This window comes from Phaseolus vulgaris, chromosome 9, assembly GCF_051622355.1.
Source record: "Phaseolus vulgaris cultivar YP4 chromosome 9, ASM5162235v1, whole genome shotgun sequence".
NCBI lineage: Eukaryota > Viridiplantae > Streptophyta > Magnoliopsida > Fabales > Fabaceae > Phaseolus > Phaseolus vulgaris.
In genome coordinates, this window is record NC_143506.1 from 20,092,366 (window position 1) to 20,119,157 (window position 26,792).

A 26,792-nucleotide genomic window follows, 5' to 3' on the forward strand; every position below is an offset into this window, starting at 1 on the left:
GAAAAATAGATGTATTTTGACAGTAAGTTACTAACAGCCATGCAGGAATTTAACAGATTTAAAGTTTCTTTGCATTGTGTTGTTTTGGTTTTGTCAGGAGACAAATACTGACTGAAGCCATTGGTTAGCTTCGAATATGTGAAATCTACAGAGGCACAGGCAAAGTACGAAACAATGTACTTGCTTTTTATGGTTCATTTCAGATTTATACATTAAATACTTTAGAATGATTAAATGTTTTGAGACTATCCTAAGCCGTAGAAGGAAAAGAGAAAACAGGTGAAGAACAGGAGCAGGAGAAAGAAAGAGGCAAAGAAATCAATTAAATAGGTAATGGACTGAAAAAGAACATGTAAGTTATAAACAATTAAATAGTTATAATTATTGGAATGCGTAATTAGTAATGTTTTTATTGGAAAGTAAATGAATAGAAGAGGGTGGTGTTGGGTCCCATTAGATGGGTTGATTTGGATGGGAAGAAGAAGAGGGGAAAGAGCAGAAGTAGCGGTGTTGGGTTTTGGCAAAGAAAAGAAAAGATAGAAAATGCAATGAAGAACACAACTTGTACTTCTATTTCAGTAACCAACGAACCATCTTCATCACCTCCATCCTCTGCTATTCTTCTCTTTCACAAACACAATGACAATGGAGAACAAACCCTCGTGCCTCCCAACCCCAACCCCAACCTCGGCGACGGCTTCTATGAAATCGAAACCATACGCCGTAAGAGGGTACGCAAGGTAACAAAATCAACCAACTAATAATTATTACTCTTTTTGTTCACTTTATATGCTTCTATTCTATTCTTCTTCTGAGTTGTGACGGTGGATGTTGCAAATGGTGATGCGATTCAATGAATATAATAGGGTCAGCTCCAGTACCTAATAAAATGGTGAGTTTTTGCTTTAATTTACTTTACTTGTTAACATGGTAACGTAATAGATGCGATTCATGTGAGTGAGGTTGTGAAACTGTGATTGGCAGGCGTGGATGGCCTGAGACTGCCAACACCTGGGAGCCTCTTGAAAATCTACAGTCCGTTCCTGATCTTCTTCACGCTTTTGAGGACAGGTAGCTGCCTATTCTTCTTCTACCCTATATTCATCGTTCATCTCTCATTACATTTCTTATTTCTTTGCAAGTCTCAAGTCAGGAACAGTTCGCAAGCGCAAGCGCAAGGATGTCGTTCATCACACCAAGGTCAAGAATCACCCCCAACGTTGTACCACTTCTTACAGCCTTAGACATTTTCCAACTCACAATCCCCATTCTCAAACTCCCATCTTCCCTCACCAACCTCATCCTACCACCCTTCCTCAACCCCAACCAACCAATGTAAATGCCTTTCCAGAACACCACCAAAATGATTATGATCCAAAGCTCAGTGAACTTAAGGCAACAACAAACACTGCCCTTGAGCTAGATAACCTTGGAATGCATTTCCGGCAACCTAAGGTTTCAAGTGCCAATGGTGGTCACCTGGATTGCGCGGAACCAACTCAAACTGGGTGCTGTAGAGGAGCAAAAAGGAGAAAATCTGGTTCTGTCAAGAGCTTCAAGAGAGAGACAGATGCAGGGAAGCCTGTTGATGCTCAGAATGCAGTCAGCTTGCCTGTTGGTGCAGTTGAACCAGGCTGCACGAGAACCGCTGGTTGTGTGGGGAATGATAGTCCTGTGAAGATGGATGATGCTAAAAGTGCCTGCAATATTGTCAAGATTTTGAAGCCAATAGGTTATTCATCTTCTTTATCCGACAATATGCAGGATGTTTTAGTGACATTTATGGCCATGAGGTTTGTCACTTAACTCAACAACTCCAAATTTTATGGTTTCGCATGCACACTTCCACTTTTGATTAAAAAATATATTTGTATTTATTTTCATTATGAATAAGTTTACTAACTAAATTGATATTTATAATTTAAAGGTTTTGGATTTCATGGTTTAGTTTGTCACTTTTGAAACGGGGATAACTATGTCTTCAATTGGATATGATTTTTCTCTCAAATAATGAGCAATTGGTTTACGAAATAAAAAACAAAAACCTCAAACAACTGACTAGTGAATGGAATGAGTAGAATTATTGAAGTACCAAAGTTCAGTCTTACTCAAAATTTATTCTACATTGCTGAAGGGTTCGATCACTTGTGATCATAGTTATCAAAACTTAAACTAAACTGTGTGGGACGTGATTCTGCCAGGTCAGTTGTATAGTCCTCTAGTTTATTTGTGCATCAGATGACACCGTAATAGCAAGTTCATTTAGAATTCAATGCCTCACATAACAGCATTTAGTATCGAAATGGGAATACTTTTAACTAAAAGATATCTTAAGCCTCTATTATATAAGTAAGCTGTTTTGCAATTACCTCGTCATTCAATTCTATTAAAACTGTTTGCTTTAGTAAGAACCTATATGATTCAATGAGAAGATATCAAAAGCTGTTGGTGTATTGTTTGTCCTTGGAAATTGGTACTTTGACTAAACTGAGCTGGTGTGTGCTCAACATATTCGGCCAGTTCGAGTCATCTTATTTCTTGTAATTTCACTTTGACTATGTCATTACTCCACCTAACACTGACATGTTTGGTGTGATTGATCAATTTTTTCATTAGTATTCAAGATGGTTTGTTTAATAATCTTGATTATTAACTAATTTTTGTTATTATGCAATTGTAATGAAAATGCTTTTTTATTAACTTAGTTTTAAGACATATTTTCTTTATTTTTATCTTTTGAGAGATAATATTGGTTCTTTCTTTCTCTTAACCAAATAGACCAGCAATTAAGATTTGCATGATCATTTACTTTATTAAAATTGATACAACATTTTGTACATTTCAAGGTGACCATTTACTTCCTTTATTATTTAGTAACTAATTTTTGTTATAAACCAAATGCTTTTTTGTTAAATTAGTTTTAAGACATATTTCTTTATTATTTTCCTTTGAGAAAGAATACTGGTTCTTCTCTTAATAAAATAGGCCACCTTAAGATTTGCATGATTAATTACTTCCTTTATTAAATTGATGAAACATTTTGCTGGAGTTCAAAAGTGATTGCAGTCCCATGTTGTGTGTAGATAAACAAGTTGAGTAATATATTAGTGCCAAAGACTCACAAATTTATTATCTTAAGGTTTTTGTTTGAGTATAATACAAGTTTACTTTTTTAGTATAAAGGAAGGGGAATTATTATCTAGTCATAATTATATGTAAATCTAAAGCATTAATATTTTATATTTTGGCTTAACTTGTCATCATTGTACCTTTTAATGATAATTTAATACTCCCTACATTTCACTTTATATGTTATTTAAGCTTTTTGATAATTTTTCAAATTCACTTCTTTAAATGCAATAATTTCAATTTTATTCCAATATTATCTTAAATAAATACTCACACCATTTCTTTCATAATTAGTCACAAACCAAAATTAGGTAGGAGAGAGTATTTATCAACAATCATTTGTACTTTGCAAACTACAAATAAATTAAGTGGGAGAGCAACCCTTTGTATATTATGTATTCATAGAAACCTTAATTGTCAGGTGTGGTTATAGAAAGACGTTGTTTTTGTCTGTTTAAAAGTGTAACAATTATGAAAAATGAGATAGAGTTGACATTTTAGTAATAATGTTCTATTCACTAACGGAAAACACCTGAAAATATTTACAATTTGTACAACCATTAATGACATTGATAACAATAGACACAAAACTATCAATTGAAGATCAATAATAGATGCATATTAACATACACAATAAACAATATTATCAATTGAAGAAAACCATTCACTTGACATAGGCAATTCTAAAATAAGACATTGAAGCATATTAAACAACATATTTATGGAGAGACAACTTTGGACATTTATTAAGAATTTAAATTCATCTTAACAACTAAGTGACACAGTATCCTATGATAAAAAAAAACAATCTTCGTGCAAAGCTTAAAGAAAACCAAATTAGGAAAAAAACAACTTATGAGCCTAGCATGTGCACATAAAGACAAATTATCACAAAATGGATTGTATTTAGTAAAATGAAACATTTACTTTTACCATCAGACTATTATGTTGCATTAATTTATACCATTATATTTTTTTTTTCTATTACATTGACACTTTGGCAAATTTTTTAGAGAATTTACTATTATATTATTGTTATATTTTATATACTTATTTCCTTTTTTGTACTTGTCTCTTAATAGTATTTTATATTCATTCTTTTTTTATGTGCAACAAACACATTATTTTCTAGTTTAGCTAAAGGTTCATGTTACAACCAATAGTCAATATATGAGCTAAATTCTGGATTGTGCAGATAGCAATTACGGAAAAAATGACTTATTTGCTCTAGGAGAAGTAAGAAAATAACAAACCAGAATTAATAAATAATAGTGAAGCTATATCATATGGGTAGCATAGTTATGAATTTATGCTGTAATAAGCTGTCCCGAATCAATAATTGGGCAGTTATGTGTAAAACTGCAATAGGGAAGTTATGTAACAGTTATCTAATTGTGTGTGGTGTGGTGTGGTTACAGGAAAGAGTATTGGCATGATGGTGTGTTTTTCCATTTTGTAAGACTGCTGTGAATTGTTTGTGGATTTGTGTGTCTACATACAATGTCATATAAGGTTTTTGTTTAAAACCCTTCCAATTTGTGATTGATTTTTTTTCTTTCTGATGCATCCTTGACACCCTAGGCATATGGGCTCGAACATATCTTGCCCAAAAATTAAACCTTTTTTTAATTAGTAGAATGGGATTAGCAAGATTGAACCTAATATTTTAAGCTGCTCCTTAAAGATTCAGTATTAGTTTTATTAATCTCAAACATGTAACAATCCCCAACTTTGAGACTATCAAATATAAAGATTTCTTTAGGTAAACTACACGCACAGTTTTAAGTTAGAAAAATAAGTAAAAAGATGAATTGAATTTATTCAGAAGTTAATATTAGTTAATGTAAAAGTTAACTGTAGAAGCTTAGGTTCTCTAAAAGATATTTTGTAACTCATGTATAAAACTAACTTTAGCTTATGCAAATGTTTATTTCATTTTTTTTCTTCTCTCGAGTGCTTATGAAGAAACTTACCCAAACAGACTCACAGGCTACAATGGTAAACCACTTGTGTCATGGAATGCACATCAAGAGTCTTAAATGTTAATAAGGGCTCCTCCTCTCAACTATTTAGAAATGGACTGGGCATAGCATAACCCCAAAAGTTAGCTCAAAAGGGAGGATAATTCAAGCTCGGAAGTAGGAGTTTGCTCATATTCCTCGTCAATGTGGGGCATCTTAACACACTCCTTTCATGCCTAGACTAAACTAGACATTTGGAACATGGAGTTTCGAAAATTGGACATGTGTAGGTGACCGAAAATTAAGACTGGATAGACTTAAATATCACATTAATTCAACCCTTAAAGCTAATTCAAAGGCGTTGGATTGACAGTCTTGTAAGAAGCATTCTGGCTATATTCTTGGCCAGTTAGGGACATGTTAGCTATGTACTGTTCTTTGCATATGAAAGGATAAATATTATTGAAAAATAGAATGTCTATGAAAAAATAGAAGGCATGCTAAGCACAGATCTAAAGTATTTGAGGAAAGAAAATTAAAACATTTAACTGTTCCACGAAATTTAGAAGATAGAAACATTAAAGCTGTTTAGACCCCTTGTACATCTGTCATAGAGAGTCCATTGAAGAAACTCAGACAAACATCACGGGGATGCAATAAAATGATCCCATCGCATACCAGATCCACGGGATGATGAACTTTGGAATATGGGAGCACTGCAAACTTGTAATATAATATGATGTTGAGGAAGCTTCAAAGGGTTTCTTAGTTTATTTTCTTCTTTGTAATTCTTTTGTTTTGCCTCCGAATGGAAGATTAAACCTTTTTTGTTGATTTCTTTGTAATTTCCTATTGAGTTATGAGGTTTTTATCAATAAAACTTTTGTTTTTTCAATTTTCAAAAAAAAAAAAAACTTGTAATATGATGTTGGTACTAATTCCCAAGTTAAAGAAACAAGCCAAAGCCATTGTTTAAATGAAATACCAGGCGTCCACAAAAGTAGCCAGTGAAAAGTGATTTTGGCATAACATTACCCGATTTTATGAATCTTGAACTTCATTTCCTTTACTAAGTTTGTATCTTATCCAAGTCTTTTATGGAATTTGAAACAAACTGGATTATTTTCCATAATCATACTGCATGCTTCTTCACATAACAGCTTACCTGATTAACATAACAGGTCTGATGGAACAGAAGTGATGGTGAATAACAGATATCTCAAGGCATACAATCCACTTCTGGTAATCCTCAATCTCACAGCAGAGTTAGATTGAATTGTTTATTTCATAGTCAATTTCTCATGGCTTTAATATTTTTTGAAAATGTTGCTTTGGCCTTCATTTTTACCTAAAGCTAATGATTTTCTTAATTTTTCAGCTGATTAATTTCTATGAGTTGCATCTCCGGTATAGTCCTACATTGTAACTGAACAGGGTAATGAAGCAACTTCCTTGTGCAGGTATGGTAGATCTTCCTTTGTTTGTCGTTAGTGATAACAATGTAGTTTTGTAGATGCAGCGGATCGTAAAGGTAATGCTTTTTGGTTAGTGTATGATGATACAACCATTAGACCAATTGTTTTCAATGCCTGCCTGCATGGGTATTAGACACGTACACGGCTAGGAAATTGTATTTCAAGTATTTTGAAACCTCTTTAATCTAAATATTCTACTATCCATTCTATCCTCTTTATGACTCACTAACATGTCCAAGACTGAGACACCAAAATAGTTATGGTGACATTTATAGTTATCTTTGGTGTGAGTATTTTTAATAACTAGACATTGTTATATCTGAAGTAATTGAACATGATCTAAATTTTTATCCTATTATTATATTATTCCTTTATAAGTACCAGATAGAAGAAATCCGGAAGTGGAATAATCTTTTTTTTTTCTTAGCCCTGCTTTTGGGGAAATCAAAGTAGCCAAGCATTACAACCGTGACTGTGTGGCTGTGAGAAAGGGATGCCATGCAGGCTGCTTTTTCTTCCTGCACCAAGTACAAGTCATCTGCACCCCTAAATTTTTTTTTTCAATATATTATATCCTTTCCTTTTATCAGAAGTGCAAAGAAGGCAATTACATCCTGCACCCAATCAATTGCTTCCTGCACCCGACGAAGTTTTTAAAATCCAACTATGCCATTGTCTTTGGTGCCTATGGATGGATTTATCCGGAACCTAATATTGATGCTTATGAATGGATTTATCCGGAACCCAATATTGGTGCTTATGGATAAAAACATCTGGAAGTCATAAAACTGCTTATGGATGAAAAAATCTGGAAGTCATACACGTGTTTATGGATGGAAAAATCCGAAAGTCAAGCAGGTGCCTATTGATGGCAATTTCCAGAACATATATATGTTATAGATAAAAGCAGTACATGAATTTTTTTAAATGCTCATAACTTAATATCCCAAAACACTGTAAATAACAATACTAAAATCCACATTCAATAATATAGATAAGGTTCAAATACATTGTCATGGATAAAAATATTACATAAAAAAGAATCCTAATACATGCTCGATCATTCCTACGTGAATGTCTCCTAACATATACAACTCTATCATCAGTCGCTCCGTGCTAACATAATGGCTGCTTGTATTCCTTCACAAACAGGGTTGCTCTCCATGACATCACCATGATTAGATAATGGTTGCAATGTCTATGTAATTCTACGACAAATACCCTACAAGCATGAATGTCATAGTATTAGAGAAAGATAACACAAATTAACACGTTAATAAAGTTACAAGCATACCAGAGTAGGATGTTCAGGATGTGACTCCTCAGAATGTGCTCCGTGGCCACGTGCATCTGAGGGTACCAGTAGAAGACGCTCATCATCCTCCGCATGAATTACATATGGATGTGATACAAATCTAAATCAAGACATGTACTATTCAATACAAGCGCCAGGATAAAGTGCTCTGGCCATATCATTTATGACATAATCAACATAAAGAGAATTTTTCAAAATTTCATGGGGGATTTATGTTTTTGTTGGGATTCGATCAATAAGATGATTATTTTACAACATAATTCATGAAAGCTTCATTTCATTTGTGATGCATTTATGTGCATTGAAGCATGTATCCTACACACACAATGGTCCCTACGGATGACAATATTTGGAACACATTGTTGTGTTTATGGATGGATTTATTTGAAATCCAATATTGATGCCTATGGATAAAAAAAATCCGAAAGTCAAAGAGCTGCTTATGGATGGAAAAATCTGGAAGTCATACACATGTCTATGGATGGAAAAATCCAGAAATCAAGTAGGTGCCTATGGATGACAATATCCAGAACATATAACTGTTGGGTGCACATATCTCACTTAACCTAATGTTAAATTCATTAAGGGCAGTTTAGTCTTTTCCTATCTACAATTGGGTGTCAGTTTGAAATCATCGGGTACAGGGAGATTCAATCCCCAAAGAATGGGTGAAAAAAAGTAATTCTAGAATACATCTTTGGCAATTGCTTCTTGCACACAATCAATTTTGACTCGCACCCAACGGAAATTTTAAAATCTCATTATGCCCTTTTCACACATTTGCTTATGGATTTCAATATTCGGAAGTCATTTTTATACATTATGGATTTTGAAATCTGGAAGATCATTTTCATATTTCATTTAACCTTGATCATATTCGAAAGTTATGAGTTCTGAATTTTCATATCTGGAATGGTGTGTTGTAAATGGTATTGAGGATTGAGATCCAAAACTCATTTATGTTTGCTTACAGATTTTGACACTCGGAAGGTCATTTATGTTGTCTACATAAGCTTTTGGATAGTAAAATCCGAAAGTGACATATTAGTTCCAGATTTGTATATCCAGAACTTTGTAATTTGACTTATGGATATGAATATCCGGAAGGCAAAAATTTAAATCATTAAGAATAAAATGAACATTTTATGTAAGTGTGTTGGGTGCAGATCTAAATTGATGTAGTGCAGGGAGAATCAACCTACATCTTTTGGAATTTAAATTATCCTAAGCAGACATTTTGGAAAGTAACAAGCAAATCTCAAATAAATAATTTCAACAAAACATATCTAAATCTAAGTTTTATTTTTGTAAGCTAAATTATCTAGATAACTTTTAATTTTTATATTTTATTCCGTTTGATCATTTAATTTTTAGAAATATGAAAAAAATTGTAATTTTAACTAAAAGACAATGTATCAAGTTTGTGTCAAGTAAATATGCTAGACTTATCTTTCATTTGGGAAGTAGACAAAATTAAAACCAAAAAACATATGGCCATTTGGTTGATTTATAATTTTAAGTTTTAAAACTTTTTAAAGTAAAATAACTTTATCAATGTTTTAAGTTTTAGCATCAACCTGTGAGGTTCGGATACTTCTCTTAAATAACGTGTCCGTGTCAGATACACATATCAGATACCGACACTCGTAGGACACATATTAGTCAAATGTTCAATTCAAAAAATATTTGTTGATTTTCTGACAATTTTAACACAATTTTAAAAATTAAAAATACATTAATTTTATAAAAACTCAAACTTATTATATAAATTTTTAGTATAATTAAAAAAAAAGAAACAACTCTTTTGAACCAGTTATGAAAAATATCTTTCTATTTGTAAAAAAATTAAAACATATGCACATAAATCTTTATCGACAATTTGTGTTTATGTATTTTATATTTAAAGACAATTTATATAATTTATAATTATATAATATATAAATTTATGTTTATGTATTCTATATTTTAAAGATTATATTGTGGTAGTGTTCATGTGCCGTCTGTTTGTACTTTACTACCTTATGTATGTCAGACTCTTTATATTATATTGATAATGAGTAGAAAAGAAGATAAGGCCTAATTTTTTATAACATTTTTAGGTTGACGACAAATTAAACTATGATTGTGTTGGATTAAATAGGTTTAAATTTAATTTGTGCTTAAAAGTAAAACTTAACTCTACTGTTGCGCCACGTCATAGTGTTGTGGCTGTCATCCCGTTGAACCTACAAATACACTTATGTTCTTAACTGCAATCTTTGAGAGGAAGAGGGAGATAGAGTAACACGATGGATGTGCTGTAAAGTTTATTCTGAAAAACTTGTTCTATAAGGTATCACATATATGTTCTAAAAATCTTGTTTTGGAAATCAATTTTCACTGGAATGCATTTCATATATATCTTCTAGAAAATTTATTTCATAAAGCTTGTTCTACTAAACACGTTGTAGAAAGTATCTCAGGTGTTATAAAATTTGTTCAGTGTCTTTTGGAATGTATTATTTTGTGTTTTTCAAAGTTTGTTCCAAAAATTCTGTTACGAAAACTTTGTTCGAAAAATGTTATTATGAAAATAATGTGAAAATTCTAAAAGAAAAATTGTTTTGGAACATTTCAAGAACTGGCAGCTGGAAATCATATTTATAAGGGTAAAAGAGTCATTTTAAAATTATAAGATGCATTTAGGAATTATTGGGGTGCATGAAGAAAAACCTGCAACCCAACCCATTAGACTTAAACCTATATAAGGCAATTGCTTCCTGCACTCGATCAATTTTGATTGGCACATGACGAATTTTTTAAAATCTCATTGTATCTTTCTCTTCTTCACTTTGAAAAATAGTGAATGGAGAGGTATAGAGGAACTTGATTTTCTGTTGGTGATGCTTTGAGCTGCAGAAGAGGTGGTTTTAGTGGGGTTGTGGATGGACGTTTCACTCTAAGGTGCGGTTGCTAAGGAAATGAGGTAAGAACACATTTGAAGTCGTTTTTCGCTTTTCATTCGAACTGAGGTGGTTCCAGATATCGTCATCTAGAAGCCTGGTTTTTGCATTATGGATGTAGGTGTCCGAAAGCAGTTATAACAAATTTCAGATATAGAAATCCGTAATATCAACATTTGCTTTTGTAGCTTCCAAACACCAAGGTCCGTAGGTGAAAAATGGCTTAAGGATACGATTAACCGGAATTAGGTTATGCATTCTGGATGCAAAATGATTTTTTTTGCCTTATGGATTTATTTATCCGGAAGCTAAGTGTTATTTTTTTTCAACATCCTAATGGATACATCAGACTCATACATGAGAATTGTAGGGGAGATTGATGTGTGAGATGGATTAGATCATGTTGATATGGAACAGTCAATAAACTATAACATGTTAGATAATGAACATAGGGCACATGAGTGTAGTGAGCCATTTACTACAAATGAGGTACGGTCAATGTTAGGGTTGTGAATGTTTTTTTTATGAATGATTTTAAAACTTGGCATATGTTATTGTAGGTATTTCGTGATCGAGATAAGTGGTTAGAGTGGACGAGAAGCGTTGGCTATAATTATGGATTTATTATTGTTATATTAAGATTGGATACATGGACGAGGCAATGAGGAAGGATGACCTACGTATTGTTAGGTTATGAGAGAGGAGGTAAATACAAACGGTATAAAAAAGATGTAGATATCAGTCAAACGGGAAGTAGGAAGTGTGAGTTTCCTTACAGGACACGAGGCAATGATGGATGGTTGAATTAATTTGTGGTTCTCACAATCATGATTTGGAAGAGACAATGGTGGGTCATTCGTATGCTGGAAGGTTAAGTGTAGAGGAAAATGTTATGGTTGAGAATATGCCTAAAACTTCTATGAAGCCAAGAAATATTTTACTAACCATGAAAGAGAGAAATGAGAAGAATGTGACGACGATAAAACAAGTTTATAATGCAATGATTGTTCACCGAAGATCACAACGAGGTCACAGAACAGAAATGCAACAATTCATGTTGTTACTGGAGCGAGACATAATACGTGAATTAATGTAGGTGTGATGAGGTGTCGAATGTTGTGCAAAATATATTTTGGACTCTCAGATTTAGTAAAGCTAGTGAACTCGTTTAATATTGTCATATTAATAGATACTATGTACAAGAAGAACAAGTACGTGGGGATCTGTTGTGGATTGTGATATTGTTGAGGCCTTTGAAGATGGTGTCAATGCTCTTCAGTTGTCTGTACTCCCTGGCCTATATTTGTTGATTATGTGATGGCTACATGGTTACGTCCACAAAAAGAAAAATTTGTGAAGGCATGGACGGATAAAGTCATGCACTTGGAAAACACAACAAGTAATAGAGTTGAGACGACACACTGGAGCCTAAAGAGAGTTCTTCAGAATTCGATGGGGGATTTATGTTTCTGCTAGCCATGGTTATCCTACGGCCCAATCTTAGTTAACATACTACACTAGCCAGATACAAGTTTATACACAACTAATGTCCATTAGACGATATTTGTAATCATAACATTTATAATAGATACTTAATGTTTATGTATAGGGATGTGTATCGTATTTGAATCAATGTATTGACTACATTCATAATGTATTTAATCACTTATGGAATTATCGTATACAATTATGGAAGCCATAATCTGGAATCAATTAACGTGCCTGTGGATGAGAATATCCAGTACATGAAATGCTATCTACGGATGAGAATATCCGGAAAGGATATTGCTATGTACGGATGCCAAAATCCGGTATTGAATCAGGTGCATGCGAATAGGAATATCTGGAACTCATGAAGGTGTCTACAGATGAGCGTAACCAGAAGTCATGACAGTGCCTACGGATGACCTTATCCGAAACTTATGAAAGTCTCTACAGATGATCATATCCGGAAGTCATGGAGGTGCCTACCGATGGCAATATCTGGAAGTGTCTTGCCGAAGCCAATTATTAACATGGTTTTTTAAGTGTTCATAACTGAATATCCCAAACCATTGTAAATAACAATACTAAAATCCACATTCAATAAAGATAAGGTTGAAATACATCGTTATGGATAAAAATATTACATAAAAAGGAATCCTAATACATTGTCAATCATTCTTACGTGAATGTTTTTTGACATATACAACTCTATCATCAGTCGCTCATCGTGCTAACATAATGACTACTTATATGCCTTTTCAAACAAGGTTGCCCTCCATGACATCACCATGATTAAGTAATGGTTGTGTAATTCTACGACAAATACCCTACAAGCATGAATGTGATAGTATTAGAAAAAGATAACACAAATTAATAATGTTACAAGCATACCAAAGCAGGATGTGAGTCTACAAGATGAGTTGGCACTGCTCCGTGGCCACGTGTATCTAAGGGTACCAGTACAGGACGCTCATCGTCATCCGTATTAATCACATATGGATGTAATACAGATCTAAACCAAGACATGTACTCTTCAACGCAAGCGCTAGGATAAGGTGCTATGACATAATCATTGAAATGTAACCATTGACGGTCCATTTCATTTGTATCCGGATCACTATGTCTAAGTACAGATGGGTTGCGAGGGATGATCTGTGTATATCTATACTGACCCAGCACGCGTTCTAGCATGTGCAATTGTGTCCAATTTCCAAGCCTCAAATAACCAGAGAATAAGGAAATGCACTCGAATGGATGTTCTTCCCGATGCTCATTGTATGGACAAAACCGAATGGAAGTTGGTGTCAATGTATCCTACACCGAGGTTGGTCTTCAAAATACAGTACTTGCATACGTCTCATCCCTATAAATGGGATGTGCTCATAAATCCACCCTGCAACAATGTCGCATAATCAGCTAGTTGCTTAGTGTTTGCATAACTACAGTCTTCTAATTGCTCATACATGTGAGTTAATGCAGCTGTTGCCCAAGAACATCCACCGGTTAGCCTCAAATCAACAAAAAAACTCAAGATAAAACACACTAATTGATGTAGCACTCTTGTTGGCGAAGCTAGTGCAACCGACAAGGTGAAGTAAGTAAACTCTGGCAGCGACAGTCCCCTGCATCCTTGAGCATGCGTCTTCGTACACAAAGCAAATTATAAGCTTCGTGAAACACGATTCTAATTGCATTCATTAAAGCAATATCTCTATTTCATACCACCATCCTAAGGTATGAATCCACTCTGGAAAACAACCTTTTAAGTTTGTCAAGGGCCCACAAAAAATTATTTCCTTTTCTGCTGCTAGTAAACAAAATGTAACTGAAAAAAGTCAGACCAGTTGATGTAATCCCAACCACCTCAAGTAACGACATCCTATACTTGTTTGTTTTGTATGTAGTATCCATTAATATGACAATATTAAGCGAGTTCACTAGCTTTACTGATTCTGGGTGTGTTCAAAATATATCTTGCACAACATTCGACACCTCTTCGCACCTACACCAATGCACGTACATGTCTCGCTCTAGTAACAACATGAATTGTTGCATTTTTGTTTTGTGACCTCGTTGTGATCTTCAGTGAACACTCATTGCATTGTAAACTTGTTTTTATCGTCGTCACATTATTCTGATTTATCTTTTTCATGGTTAGTAAAATATTTCTTGACTTCACTAAAGTTTTAGTCATATTCTCAACCATAACTTTTTCTTCTACACTTAACCTTTTAGCATACGAATGACCACCATTGTCTCTGCCAAATCATGATTGTGAGAACCACAAATTAATTTAATCATCCACCCTTGACCACCTTTCACTGGTTTGTCTCGTAATCTAAAAGGACATTCACACTTCCTACTTCTCGTTCGACTAATATCTACATTTTTTTATACCGTTTGTATTTACCTCCTCTCTCACAACCTAATAATACGTAGGTCATCCTTTCTCGTTGCCTCGTCCATGTATCCAACCTCAATATAACAATAACAAATCCATAACTATAGCCAACACTCATAGCCCACTCTAACCGTTCATCATGACCAACATATGCCAAATTTTAAAATCATTCATAAAAATAACATTCAGAAGCCTAACATTTACCATACCTCATTTGTAGTAGATGTCTCACTACACTGATGTGCCTTATATTCATTGTCTAACGTGTTATAACTTATTGAGTGCTCCAAGTCAACATCATCTAATTCATCTCACACATCAATCTCTCCTGAAATTCCCATGAATGAGTCCTCTAAATCCATTGGCAAGGCTGAAAAAAGAAACATCACTTAACTTTCGGATAAAAAAATCCATAATACAAAAAATACACTTCCACATTACCAAATTTGGAAATATACCTCACCATTCTAGATACATATATGCAAAATGCATAACACCTTAACCTGAAAACGTCCCTCGAACACCACACTAGCTCAAACCATCACCAAAGTCAAATTAAAGTTCTTTGTAGCACACCCTATTAAAGTTCTTTGTAGCACACCCTACACGCCTTTTCATGTAGGGTTTTAGAATGTTCGTTGGGTGCTAATCAACACCACAAATGTGCAGGAAGAAATTGCATTTTGAGGGTTATAATTTGGTGAGTTGAAGTTAGGGTAGTTATGCGGTTGATATCAATAATGGATTATAAGAAACCCAATTCTGTATGGGATTTTATATGCTATAATTAAATCATGGTATAACGTTAAATTGATTTCTGCTAAAATTTGGTGTAAAAATTGAACAAACTCGATCGAGATTTAACGAGTAAATCGAATCTAGATGTTTAAACAAAAAATACAATCAATTCAGATTGATTCGATTTGAATGAACAAATAAAAACCCGATCAACCCAATTTATTTAATCTAATTATTTTAACATAAAGGTCAATAATATATATAAATTTGTGTTAGTATTATGATTTTATTTTAAATATTATTTTACTATGATATTGTTTAAAATTTAAACTATAGAATTGCATCTTTTTAACTTATTATTTCACTTAGTATTTTGCAATAAAAAAATTTAAATTTAGTAAGATTTATCAAATTATGTTAACATATATTATATACTTTTTTAAAACGCTAATTGAACTAATAATCATCGACTCTTTGACCCAACATACCATTGACCAAATGCATCAAATGAATGAATAGCCAAGAATGTTAACTTACATTTTGGGAATTAAGAAAACATTCATGAAGCAACCAGCACGGAGCAAGGCGTTTACAAAAGAGGTGAAGCTACTATTTCAAATTAAAGAGACACAAGGGGTATTATAAAGGTATAAAAAGTAAAACCCTGATAAAAGTTTGGATCTCAAACCCGACATTCAGGTGATGGCGGGAGAGTGGGCTGTAGCTGCGGCGAAAGATGACAGTTGTGTGTGATGGTTTCAACATTTGCAAAATGAAAGAGACATGCAGAACCAAGAAAGACACTCTTCAAAGTTAATGTGTAAAATAATGTTAATATGAAATGATTATAAAGCTTATAAAAAATAAATCATAAGTATTCAGTATTTAGTTAATAAATCTAAGGTTATTAAATATTTGTATACAACTCTCAACATGTTCTCTCCACCATACCTTTCATATTCATTGCCGGAGATCTTGCTGAGTCTGTTTATCTTGTCAAGGGAACTAATCCAGGAACTGTAGTTTGGAGGTCCCCAAGTAGATAGATAATTCCACAGTCAATAACTGCCATTGAATTGAATTCTCTTATAGATGGTTACTACACCTACGTTTGATTAAGCACAAGTACAAATCAGAAGTCTAGAGTTCCACACTGTTTTCCCTGGATGCTCTTTTCTACTTTACTTCCATTTCCGTTCTCAGAGCCAACACTGCCACGACTTCGACCAATCCCTAGTTTTGGCAAACCTCTGTTCAATCCATCAAGCAGAACACAAGCTTTACACCATTTCTGCACATAAAGCACATATTTGTTTACTGAAACGAGGCATTATATTGTATGGTTTCGTATTTCGTGTTCACGCAGGACAATACCTGACTAGAAATATAACCACACCGTTGGCATGTTCCCTGTTCGGGCATTTTGGTAGTAGTAGAAATCCTGAAATTCTCCCCCGATTTGATGATGTCAAGAATGGCTCTAGGTCTGCATTTCACGTTAAACATAAACCCACCACAAACTTGTCCGTAAGTGCAAGAATAGGAGGTGGCATAAGTAAAGCAGCAACTTACCTGATTCTTTCCAAATCCTTGATGAACTCGCGAGCAAAACCTCGATATGCATTTGGAGAATAGATGCCTGCAATTGTAATCAGAATGTTTTACTAAGCCGTTTGATGGGAAAATAAAGATTAAATACATGAGTATGCAGATTATAGGAAAATAGAGATTACATTCGGTGGAAAAGTAGTCAAGCCGGTTGAAATATGCATACGTAGGGAATTAGTCAAGGAAGCAAAACAGAAAATGAATGGAAATTAAAATTGAATTGGGGAAGGGTGTGGAAGGATATATAACAATCTCCTTCTCGTACGTATACTTGAAAGGCTTGCATCTGGGAATTGGACCATCTTCACCGGTGGTAATAGAAGTACACCTACTCAATCTACGAAGAAAGAAAGAAAGAAAGAAATGAAAAAGAAGCAGGGTAAGAGAGGGAGGGGAAGAAAAGAGAGAGAGAAGGAACCTGGCAACATCTCCCCTCAAGAGATTGAGGAGAACGGTCTCGGCAATGTCATCGGCGTTGTGGCCAGTCACGAGTTTGTCCACCTTCAAGAGAGCAGCTCCTCGATCAAGAGCCTGGCGACGGAAGACGCCACAGAAAGTGCAGTTGTTTTTGAAGCCAATAACGTCAACGATTTGGTCCATGGTCCATCCGTACAAGTCCTTGTAGGAAACAACTTGGAGAGGGAGTTGGTACTGAAGGTGGTTCCGATGAACGGTCTGGAGAGAGTCATCGCGGTAGCCGGTGATTCCCTCGTCGACGGACAAGAGGAAGAGATGGAGGCCGTAATTGTGAAGGCGGTTGAGTTTGGAGAGGACGTAGGCAAGGACGGTGGAATCCTTGCCGCCAGAAGCACCGATGGCGACGCGCTCACCGGGGCTGAAAAGGGAGTTGTTAAGGATGAGGTGATGGATCTCAGATTCGAAAGCATGGAAGAAGCATTCCCTGCACATGTGCTGTAAGGTTTTGGGCCTCTTCACGGAAGCTCTTGCCTCATTGCAAACGCAACACACACGCCCTCCTCTTTTCCTTTCTCTTTCTCCTTCTCCTTCCATTCAACCTAAACTAGGGTTTACACTTCTCCTCGCTTTATTTATTCAACTTTCAAACTTTTATTCTTTTCCTCAACTTCCCCTACCAAATATATTTTTAATAATTAAACATAACATAATTAATTATGTTAGGTTATATAATGTAATAATCATAAAAATATTAAAAAACTATAGTTTAATATTTAATCAAAATTAATTTCTAATAATAAAGACAATTTAATCATTTTATAAATTTTTTAACAACCTTTTCTTCGTTCCTCTTCAATTTTTACTATCTTTTTCTTTATCCAAACAATAAATTAAATAAATGAATATATTTAATATTTGATTTGAATGGAAATTAAAAAATAATATATTTTGAGGTACTAGGTAAAATATAAAATTTGAAAAATCTAATCATCATGCATAGGGCAAAAGCTCCTAAAAGAGAATTTATTTGGTAGGTGAAAGGCCAATCCCTGAACATATAATCAAGTACTAAGGGAGTCTTTCCTTCCTTAAAATATTGCCCAAAAAATCATGCTTAAAGAATTCAAGTTCCTTCCTTTCAATCAATCTAAAACATGTTGGTAAAGTAGAATGAATAAAATAGAGTGAAGACAACCCAAAGACAGGCTAAATCAATGAAGTTGTGGTTTAATTTCTCTATATTTTTTATATTCCCTTGAGATTCAGATCACCCCGGAAGCTCCTCTTCCCATATTCTGTTAGATAATTGATAAGAATATAACAGCGGTGTGCGAGTGTGACATTACATATTGCATCAACTGCATATAGTATTACATAAATCTACTAATCAAGTGATTTCATTTGGAAAGAAGAAACGGAACCGATACTCGTAAGGTGCTCTATAATTCAATGGAGTAAAAAAAAAAGAGCAATAGTAGTAGGTATACATAAAGTAGCACCTAAGGGCTAACACAGGAATGCAACAATTACAGACAAGTTAATGAAAGGAAAGATGTGCTAATTCTTTGGGATGTTCTCGCCCACAATCTTGGCTGGAGTTATCCGTAGAAGATTTCCAGGCTTACCAGGGAGAGCACCTTTGATCATTACCACGTTAAGATCTTTATCAATTTTGACAATCTTAAGCTTTCTTATCTTCCTCTTGGTTCCTCCCATCCTTCCGGGCATCTTCTTTCCCTTGTACACACGACCGGGTGTGGTTCCAGCACCAATTGATCCCAGTTGTCTATGACTCTTCGAACCATGGCTCATTGGACCCCTTTTGAAGTGGTGACGCTTGATTCCACCTGTCAAATGTTTCAATGTTCATATGAGCAAGAGGGAATTCAAGTTCAATATACAAAAGGGATAAAAAAGAGAGCTTCTTAACCCCTAATAACAGAAGTCATTCAATTACATAATTTTTCCGGTATGAAACTTATAGTATATGTATTCAGTAAGATGAAGTAAATTGGCAAGAATTTGAATTGGAAAAATTCATAAGGACGCCCTAAACAGTTGAAAAAGGCAGAGATGAAAGTAGTTGAAGAGAGATGACCTTGGAAACCCTTGCCAATGGTGGTGCCAGAGACATCAACAAGATCACCCTCCTTGAAAAGTTCATCGAAAATGAGGCGTTGGTTAAGGTCGAATTGATCAACGGTTTGAAGACGGAACTCCTGAAGATGACGCATGGGAATGGCACCAACCTTCTCGAGATGACCCATTTCGGGTTTGGTCAATTTGCGGTCTCTGATCCTTCGGTAACCAACCTGGACGGCGCTGTAGCCATCGGTAGCCTCAGTTTTGATCTGTGTGACAATGTTCCCTTCTTTGAAGCCAACGACAGTGACAGGAACGACCACACCGTCGGGTTGGAAGAAGCTCATCATACCCAATTTGGTGGCCATGACTCCGATACCTGCCTCCATACTCATTACCACCACACCTTTCCCTTTTGCTCTTCTTCTCACTTGCAGTGGCTGAGCCGTTAAAGAAGACGGCAGCCGAGAAATTGAGAGGGAGGAATGAGTAGAACCATATATCGGCGACGGAATGGACAAGATTGACATGCCTGCTCTGCTTCCTTATCTGACTGAGCGTCACAGATTCACAGTTAGAGAACCACACTGGAATTAAGCTCAAACTCTTATCCTCTCCCTCTCTCTCTCTCGATAGACCCGTTCCATTTAGTACTCAAGCCCGGCCCATGTGAATTTTTTATTCAAAAACATATCTAGGCAATTGCTTCCTGCACCCGATCAATTGTGATTGGCACCCGACACATTTTTTAAGATCCAAAAATGCCCTTGTCTTCTTCATTTATGAAAACATTGAATGGTGAGGAAGAAGTTCATGAATGTGTGAAGCTTTGGTTTGAGCTGCAAAAGAGAAGGTTGTGCTTCGTTCATTGTTGCTAAGTTGAGTGTAAGCTTCGTTTGGCAAGTTAATGAGGTAAGTAATCCATTTTCGTTCGTCTTTGGTTATTTTCTCGAGCTCAGCTGGTCCCGGATATCGGAATCCGAAATTCAAATTTTCTGCCTACGGATATTAATATCCGGAAGTCAAAATTTTGTATACGGATAATAATATCCGGAACTAGGATTTGCCTACGGACGCTGATATCCGTAGTTCATATTTGCCTTACGAATGAAAATATCCGGAACTAGTATTTGCCTTACGGATGCAAATATCCGTTGTTCATAATATTGTCTTACGGATGTAAATATCCGTAGTTCAAAATATTGCCTTACGGATATATATATCCAGAAGTTAACTGTTGATATTTTTTTGGTTATGGATTAATTTATCCGGAAGTGAAGTGTTCATTTTTTTCAGCAACCGAATGGATACAACAGAGTCATACATGGGAGTTTTAGGGGAGATTGATGTGTGGGATGGATTAGATGATGTTGATCTGGAGCAGTCAACAAGTTATAACGCATTAGATAATGAACACAGGGCACATGAATGTAGTGAGGCATTTTCTACAAATGAGGTATGGTCAATGTTGGGTTGTGAATGTTTTTTATATGAATTATTTTTAAATTTGGCATGATGATCAAGATGTTCTTTTAAATTTTTAAGAATGTTATTGTAGGTATTTCGTGATCGAGATGAGCTGTTAGATTGGGCGAGAAGTGTTGGCTATAGTTATGGGTTTGTCATTGTTATATTAAGGTCAGATACATGGACGGGCCAACGAGGAAGGATGACCTATGTATTGTTAGGTTGTGAGAGAGGAGGTAAATACAGACGGTATAAAAAAGAAGTAGATGTCAGTCAAACTGGAAGTAGGAAGTGTGAGTGTCCTTTCAGATTGCGAGGCAAACCAGTCAAAGGTGGTCAAGGGTGGAAGGTTGAATTAATTTGTGGTTCTCACAATCATGACTTGGCAGAGACAATGGTGGGTCATCCCTATGCTGGAAGGTTAAGTATAGAGGAAAAGGTTATGGTTGAGGATATGAGTAAAACTGCGGTGAAGCCAAGAAATATTTTACTAACCATGAAAGAGAGAAATGAGAAGAATGTGACAACGATTAAGCAGGTTTATAATGCAATCACTGTTCACCGAAGATCACAACGAGGTCACAGAACAGAAATGCAACAACTGATGTTGTTACTAGAGCGAGACAGGTACGTGCATTGGTGTAGGTGCGATGAGGTCTTTAATATTGTGCAAGATATATTTTGGACACACCCAGATTCAGTAAAATTGGTGAACTCATTTAACATTGTCATATTAATGGATAGTACGTACAAGACGAACAAGTATAGGATGTCGTTACTTGAGGTTGTTGGGATTACGTCTACAGGTTTGACTTTCTCCGTTGCATTTTGTTTACTAGCAGCAGAAAAGGAAAATAATTTTTTTTGGGCCCTTGACAGACTTAAAGGGTTGTTTTTAAGAGTTGATTCATGCCTTAGGGTGGTGGTATGTGATAGAGATGTTGCCTTAATGAATGCAATTAGAATGGTGTTTCCCGAAGCTTATAATTTGCTATGTCGGTTTCACATTGATAAAAATGTGAAAGCAAAATGTAAAATGTTGGTGCATCCAAGAGAGGCATGGGATCAAGTAATGGAAGTGTGGGGATCTGTTGTGGATTGTGATATTGTTGAGGCCTTTGAAGATCGTGTCAATGCTCTTCGAGTTGTCTGTTCTCCATGGCCTATATTTGTTGATTATGTGATGGATACATGGTTACGTCCACATAAAGAAAAATTTGTCAAGGCATGGATAGATAAGGTGATGCACTTAGGAAACACAACAAGTAACAGAGTTGAGGCGGCACACTGGAGCCTAAAGAGAGTTCTTCAGAATTCGATGGGGGATTTATGTTTCTGCTGGGATTCCATCAATAAGATGATTATTTTACAACATAATGCAATCAAAGATTCATTCCAAAAGAGTTTGCATGTGGTTGGACATCGGTTCAAGGTTACAGCTTACAAAAAATTGTTAGGTTTTGTGTCTAAATATGCTTTGAACCTTATTTCAGAAGAACTTGATAGGGTTAAATCAGTGGGGTTTGATAAAAGTAGGTGTGGATGTAGTCTTACATGTACTCATGGTCTTCCTTGTGCGTGTCAATTGGCTTCATTTGGTGTTGGTAGCATACCACTTAAATCAGTACATGTGATGTGGACTCGTTTAAGTTTTGAAGACATTGCTACTGAACAATCTTCATCTGAGTTGTCAATTGATAAAGAGTTTGAGGTCATCGCGAAGCGGTTTAAAGAGTTGGATGTTGCAGGTAAGGTTAACATCAAGAGTAAATTGCAGGATATTGCCTTTCCAGGGAAAACATCTATTTACGCACCAGATCATAAGGTGAAAACAAAAGGTGCTGTAAAGATGTCTCGTCCTACCAAATTCATGAGATCAACTAAGCGAATCCCTTCTTATTTTGAACATGTGGATTTCTTACACTCACAACATGATAGTTGTGCAAGCAAAAAATCTAATGAAGAAAGCTTACCAGAAATTGTACCAGCAAAATGTATTCCTTTCCTTGATCAGTTCCCTGTAGGGTATCATCCATATATTGTTGATGTTGTTGACGTTAGGGCTGATGGCCATTGTGGCTACCGTGCTGTTGCTGCCCAATTGGGAATGGGAGAGGAGTCATGGGCTGTTGTTCGAATGAATTTGTTAAAAGAACTAAGTGAATGGAGACAAGAATATGTTCAACTCTTTGGTGATGATAGATATGAATACTTGAAGAAGTCACTTCTAGTGGAACACATGTCTATGGTACCAACCACTAAAACCATTTCATTTTTACATTGCATTTCTTTATTTAACTTTGTTTGTCAATTGTACTTGCAGGCAGGAACAAATAAGTGGATGACAATTCCAGACATGGGATATGTTATTGCAAATCGGTATAATGTCATTCTTGTTTCTTTGTCCATGTTACAATCATTGAGTATTTTTCCTTTAAGAACCCAAGCACCAAGTAACTTCCGTCAACACCGAATCATTGCAATTGGACATGTCCACGGAAATCATTTTGTCCAGGTATAAACTAAACCAATCAAGATTGATGTGCTAAATCAAGATTTGTGTACCTTATATTTATTACCTTTATAGGTCAAGCTCAAAGATGGTTGTCCAATTCCACCTACGGATATATTGTGGGCATCACATCGTTATCCGGCGGCCCAAACTTGGTCAACATACTACACTAGCCGGATACAAGTTTATACCCAACTAATGTCCATTAGACGATATTTGTAATTATAACATTTGTAATAGCATAATTTAGATTTATGGATGTTTAGTACATTTGCAGTTGTCCTACACACAATGTTGAATTCACTGAAGTTTGTGAATACGGATAAAAATATTTGTCTACGGATAAAAATATTCGTAAGTCACACTTTTGCCTATGGATAAAAATAACCGGAAGAGTCTGCTATGCCTACGGATAAACATATCCGTAAGTCACACTTTTGCCTACGGATAAAAAAATCCGGAAGTCACTGTTATGCCTACGGATAAAAAAATCCGGAAGTCACAGTTATGCCTACGGATAAAAATATCCGTAAGTCATACTTTTGCCTACGGATAAATATATGCGTAAGCCAGTGATTTCTGTACTAATGATCATATTGAAACATATAAGGATCATATTGAAACATATAAAATAAAAGTAACGTGAAGCAAGAACCGATGAGGATCATATTGAAACATATAATTAAGGTTCAGATACATTGTCATGGATCAAAATATTACATAAAAAGAAATCGTAATACATCTGACATATTGAGAAATCCTAATCAATCATTCCTACGTGCATGTCTCCTGACATAAACAGCTCTTTCATCAGTCGCTCCTCGTGCTAACGTAATGGCTGCTTGTATGCCTTCCCAAACAGGGCTGCCCTCCACGACATCGCCATGATCAAGTAATGGCTGCAATGTCTCTGTAATTCTACGACAAATACCCTACAAGCATGAATGACATACTATTAGAAAAAAACAATAGAAATTAATATCTTAACAAGGTTAGAAGCATACCAGAGCAGGATGTGACTCCTCATGATGACTTGGCACTGCTTCGTGATGACGTGCATCTGAAGGTACCGGTACAGGACGGTCATCCTCATCTGTATTAATCACATATGGATGTGATACAGATCTAAACCAACCCATGTACTCTTGAACGCAAGCGTCAGGATGACGTGCTATGGCATAGTCATGTATGACATAATCATTGAAATGTAACCATCGACGGTCCATTTCATTTGTATCCGGATGACCATGTCCAATTACAGATGGGTTGCGAGGGATGATCTGTGTATAGCCATACTGATGCAGAACACGTTCTGACATGTGCAGCTGTGTCCAATTTCCAAGCCTCAAATAACCACAGAATAAGGAAATCCACTCGAATGGACGTTCTTCCCTGTGCTCGTTATATGGACAAAACCGAATGGAAGCTGGTGTCAATGTATCCAACTGTGATCGTACAACAACAATTAAAGTACCTTTTCCAGCATCATACAGCCTGCACCGAGGTTGATCTTCATAATACAATGCTTGCATACGTCTCATCCCTATAGACGGGAAATGCTCATAAATCCACCCCTACAACAATGTTGCATAACCAGCTAGTTGCTTTGTGTTTGCATAACTACAATCTCCTAGCTGTTCATACATGTGAGTTAGGGCAGCTGCTGCCCAAGAATATCCCCCGGTAAGCCTCAAATCAACAAAAAATCCAAGATAAAACACACTTACTGATGTAGCACTCTTGTCCGCAAAAATAGTGCAACCGACAAGGTGAAGTAAGTATGCTCTGGCAGCCACAGTCCACTGCCTCCTTGAGCATGCATCTTGATACACTTCTCTTAACCAGCTAAGGCGCACATGAGCTCCCCGACAGTGTCTTGTTTCTTCAGATGCAAGTGCATGGTCAACACGGAGGGCTTCTACCAATAAATCAGTCGCCGAATCAGAATCTAAGGTTTCCTGTGTGTAAAACTGACCGACAATGGGTAAATGTAACAAATTTGACACATCATCAAGAGTGATGGTCATCTCCCTAACCGGTAAATGAAAACTGTTTGTCTCTGCATGCCACCTCTCTACAAAAGCACACAGCAGTCCTCGGTCTAGACTCTCATAACTAGCATGAAGCAGACCACCTAAGCCAGACAATTCTACAGCAGCTTCTATGCGCTCATGAGGTGCTCCTAACTTATTTATCTTCCTCCCATGTGAAACGACCTTCAGCTCACCACGATCCTACAATAATCAACATATATCATCAATAATCAGGAATACATAACAAATACAAAAATTTATTTTTCATTACTTACCAAACCATTCCACAACTGTTTGGCTACATGATGTTCATAATTAACAAGTAAGGACTTATCCAATGGCCCTCCTGGATAGCCTTCATCATCAACTTCAACTTCTTCTTGTTCAATATAATCTTCAAACTCTTCATTTGGAATTGAAGTACTAGACCCACCCCGTTTTCTTCTAATCGATGCAGTTGGACGCACACGATCCAAATTAGAACTTCCTCCACCTCTAGTCCGCACCATCTTACATTTCATAAAAGTAACATTCAATCCAACATATATAACAAAATTATAACACATATAGTTTAAAACACTTGTGAAAAATTTCACACTAATACGGATATTAATATCCGCAGACCAATAACAACAATCCGGATAAAAATATCCGCAAATCAAACGTAGCTTATGGATTAAAATATCCGGAACCCACTTTTGAATTACGAACAAAAAAATCCGGAACCAATTCTTGCACTACGGATAAAAATATCCATAAGCCATTATTCAAGTCCGGATGAAAAAATCCGGATGCCAATATTCTTGTGCGGATAAATTTATCCAGAACCAAATGGTGGTCTACGGATAGAATTATCCGGAAGCAAATGGTGATCTGCGGATAAAATTATCCAGAATGTACTACTCTACGAAGAAAAAACCATGAACGGTACCTCAACTTCTTTGACGATGAAGCACTCACGACGAAGCAAACCAACTCTGCTCACGGTGGCTCACGGTGTCTCCCTGCAACTTCACGGTGGCTGCTGCTGCTTCACGGTGGCTGCTGCTGCTTCACGGTGAAGAAGAAGAAGAAGAAGAAGAAGAAGAACCCTATTGTTGGGTGGAGGCATTGGGTGCAGATCATAATTTAAGTGTTTTTAATTTCATTAAGGATAATATGGTCTTTTCACAAATCTGATTGGGTGCCAGTCACAAAACATTGGGTGCAGGGAGAATGTGCCCTATA

At 35.8% G+C, this 26,792-nt stretch overlaps 6 protein-coding genes across 7 annotated transcripts; 2 read left to right on the forward strand and 4 right to left on the reverse strand.

The window, feature by feature from the left end:
• Positions 1–6,777, forward strand: LOC137821098 (chromo domain-containing protein LHP1). The gene is made up of 6 exons (XM_068625522.2): positions 1–740; positions 867–892; positions 985–1,071; positions 1,143–1,793; positions 6,272–6,332; positions 6,469–6,777. Exons 1-6 carry the CDS (start codon positions 549–551, stop codon positions 6,514–6,516), a joined length of 1,065 nt encoding a protein of 354 aa, XP_068481623.1. The 5' UTR covers positions 1–548; the 3' UTR covers positions 6,517–6,777.
• A 9,482-nt stretch (positions 6,778–16,259) lies between these two features.
• On the reverse strand, positions 16,260–18,131 carry ROL5 (repressor of lrx1). The gene is made up of 6 exons (XM_068627873.1): positions 17,473–18,131; positions 17,299–17,391; positions 17,180–17,220; positions 17,019–17,085; positions 16,821–16,932; positions 16,260–16,737 (listed from the first exon to the last, which is right to left on the reverse strand). Exons 1-6 carry the CDS (start codon positions 18,063–18,065, stop codon positions 16,579–16,581), a joined length of 1,065 nt encoding a protein of 354 aa, XP_068483974.1. The 5' UTR covers positions 18,066–18,131; the 3' UTR covers positions 16,260–16,578.
• A 764-nt stretch (positions 18,132–18,895) lies between these two features.
• Positions 18,896–20,239, reverse strand: LOC137822861 (Ribosomal protein L3 family protein). Its single transcript, XM_068627874.2, has 2 exons — positions 19,570–20,239; positions 18,896–19,318 (listed from the first exon to the last, which is right to left on the reverse strand). Exons 1-2 carry the CDS (start codon positions 20,081–20,083, stop codon positions 19,029–19,031), a joined length of 804 nt encoding a protein of 267 aa, XP_068483975.1. The 5' UTR covers positions 20,084–20,239; the 3' UTR covers positions 18,896–19,028.
• On the forward strand, positions 20,239–23,849 carry LOC137822858 (protein FAR1-RELATED SEQUENCE 6). Of its 2 annotated transcripts, XM_068627872.2 has the most exons (4): positions 20,239–21,009; positions 21,112–23,268; positions 23,344–23,535; positions 23,608–23,849. In XM_068627872.2, the coding sequence occupies exons 1-4, from the start codon at positions 20,857–20,859 to the stop codon at positions 23,752–23,754; spliced, it is 2,649 nt and encodes an 882-aa protein (XP_068483973.2). In that variant the 5' UTR covers positions 20,239–20,856; the 3' UTR covers positions 23,755–23,849. The 2 variants fall into 2 exon arrangements, with proteins under 2 accessions (XP_068483973.2, XP_068483972.2); XM_068627871.2 differs by having other exon boundaries at positions 21,112–23,535.
• Positions 23,850–24,296: 447 nt separating this feature from the next.
• LOC137821338 (uncharacterized) lies at positions 24,297–25,073 on the reverse strand. The gene is made up of 2 exons (XM_068625886.2): positions 24,537–25,073; positions 24,297–24,464 (listed from the first exon to the last, which is right to left on the reverse strand). Exons 1-2 carry the CDS (start codon positions 25,071–25,073, stop codon positions 24,297–24,299), a joined length of 705 nt encoding a protein of 234 aa, XP_068481987.1.
• Positions 25,074–25,106: 33 nt separating this feature from the next.
• LOC137822276 (protein MAIN-LIKE 1) lies at positions 25,107–25,559 on the reverse strand. Its single transcript, XM_068627164.2, has one exon. It carries the CDS (start codon positions 25,557–25,559, stop codon positions 25,107–25,109), a length of 453 nt encoding a protein of 150 aa, XP_068483265.2.
• Positions 25,560–26,792: the final 1,233 nt, after the last annotated feature.